The following is a 2,357-nucleotide window of genomic DNA, read 5'->3' on the forward strand; positions in this document are numbered from 1 at the left end:
TCAGCCTGATGTGGGGGCACTTGTGCACCCCAAAAGCTTCTCAGAGTGGCACATGGGCACTTCTTGGGGTACCCCTGACCCCCTCCAATCCCCCCAGCACCCCCCCAAACCCCCTCATCCCCCCTCCCCATGCCGTTTCCCCTTTGTGCCGCCCCTCTCTCCTATCCCCACGTCCGTGTGTGTGTGTGGGCTGAGGCTCAGGGCTGGTGCGGGCTGTGTCCCGCAGGCGGGGCCGCGGCTGGAGGCGCTGCGGGGCCGCGGCGGGGGCTGCACATGGGACTCGCTGCGGCACTCGGCCGGGGAGCGCTTGGCCGAGCTTGCGGAACCGACCCCCGGCGGGAGCGGCGCGGGGGCGTGCGCGCTCCTGCACGCGCTTCAGCCAGGAGCAGAGCTTCGGCATCAGCTACCTCGACATCGGTGCGGGGCGGGGAGGGGAGAGGGGGGGGTTGGGGGGCGTTAGAGGGAAATTTGGGGTGCTTAAGGGGGGTTTGGAGGGGGTTAAAGGGGGGTTAAAGGGGGAATTTGGGGGTTTAAGGGGGGTTTGGGGGGTTTAAGGGGGGTTTGGGGGTTAAATGGGGATTTGGAGCGGGTTATGGGGGGTTAAAGGGGGGTTTGGGGGGGATTTGGGGGGTTAAAGGGGGGTTTGGGGGGTTTAAGAGGGATTTAGGGGGTTTGGGGGGGATTTGGGGGGTTAAAGGGGGTGTTGGGGGGTTTAAGGGGGATTTGGGGGTTTAAAGGGGGGTTTAAAGAGGGACTTGGGGGGGCTTGAAGGGGGATTTGGGGTTGAAGGGGGATTTGGGGGGTTAAAGGGGGGTTATGGGGGTTAAAGGGGGTTTGGAGGGGGTTATGGGGGGTTAAAGGGGGCTTTGGGGGGGTTAAGGGGGGATTTGGGGGGTTTAAGGGGGGTTATGGGGGGTTGAAAGGGAATTTTGGGGGTTTAAGGGGGGTTTGGGGGGGTTAAGGGGGGATTTGGGGGGTTAAATGGGGTTTGGAGCGGGTTATGGGGGGTTAAAGGGGGGTTTGGGGGGTTTAAGGGGGATTTAGGGGGTTTGGGGGGATTTGGGGGGGTTAAAGGGGGTGTTGGGGGGTTTAAGGGGGATTTGGGGGTTTAAAGGGGGGTTAAAGAGGGACTTGGGGGGCTTGAAGGGGGATTTGGGGTTGAAGGGGGATTTGGGGGGTTAAAGGGGGGTTATGGGGGTTAAAGGGGGCTTTGGGGGGTTAAGGGGGGATTTGGGTTTAAGGGGGGTTATGGGGGGTTAAAGCGGGAAATTGGGGGGTTTAAGGGGGGTTTGGGGGGTTAAAGGGGGGTTTGGAGGGGGTTATGGGGGGGTTAAAAGGGGATTTAGGGGCTTTAAGGGGGATTTGGGGGAGTTGAAGGGTGATTTAGGGGGGTAAAAAGGGATTTTGGGGGTTAAAGGGGATTTGGGGGGGGTAAAGGGGGGTTTGGAGGGGGTTTTGGGAGGTTTAAAGGGGATTTGGGGGGTTATTGAGGGGATTTGGGAGCTCTGGGGTGGATTTTGCGCCGCAGCCATATTTAGCAGAAGGTTCTTGCCTCAATTCAGAGCAGCCCCAGTGAATTTGGGGTACCAGCACCCCCTTTTGTTTTTCCCACCCCCCTCTTCCAGACCCCCTGAGCCTCAGTGGGCTGCACCAGTGCCTGGTGGAACTCTCCACCCAACCTGCCACCGTGTGTCACGGCTCAGCCCCGTCCCGCGACGGCGCCCGCTCCCAGGCTGCCCGCAACGCCCTGCAGTACCTGCGCATCATGGCGGGGGGCAAGTGACCCCCCCAAACCCCACACAGCCCCCCCAAACCCCACACAGCCCCCCCAAACCCCACACAGCCCCCCCAACCCCACACAGCCCCCCCAAACCCCACACACCCCCCTCAACCCCCACACCCCCCCCAAACCCCACACCCCCCCTCAACCCCCACACACCCCCCCAAACCCCACACCCCCCTCAACCCCCACACAGCCCCCCCAAACCCCACACACCCCCTCAACCCCCACACCCCCCCCCTCAACCCCCACACAGCCCCCCCAAACCCCCACACACCCCCCTCAACCCCCACACACCCCCCCAAACCCCACACACCCCCCTCAACCCCCACACAGCCCCCCCCCAAACCCCACACAGCCCCCCAAACCCCACACAGCCCCCTCAACCCCCACACCCCCCCCAAACCCCCACACACCCCCCCAAACCCCCACACTCCCCCCCAAACCCAACCCCCCCCACCCAAACCCACCCCCCCCCCACCCTGAGGGAGGGTCCAAAGAGCCCCCCCAGAATGAAATTGGGGGTTCTGTGCTGTGGGGGTTGTTTTTTTTGGGGGGTCTGTGGGTACCAAAGAGC

At 62.9% G+C, this 2,357-nt stretch overlaps 1 protein-coding gene across 1 annotated transcript in view; it reads left to right on the forward strand.

Annotated features, from left to right (window-relative positions):
- Window positions 1–1,955, forward strand: part of TARBP2 (TARBP2 subunit of RISC loading complex) — a 4,596-nt gene extending 2,641 nt beyond the window's left edge. The window contains 3 exon segments of the mRNA XM_062015319.1: window positions 98–376; window positions 378–417; window positions 1,626–1,955. Of these exon segments, the coding sequence (XP_061871303.1) occupies window positions 98–376; window positions 378–417; window positions 1,626–1,783 (477 nt within the window). The 3' untranslated portion in view covers window positions 1,784–1,955.
- Window positions 1,956–2,357: the final 402 nt, after the last annotated feature.

This window comes from Colius striatus, chromosome 26 (genome assembly GCF_028858725.1).
Source record: "Colius striatus isolate bColStr4 chromosome 26, bColStr4.1.hap1, whole genome shotgun sequence".
NCBI classification, from domain to species: Eukaryota; Metazoa; Chordata; class Aves; order Coliiformes; family Coliidae; genus Colius; species Colius striatus.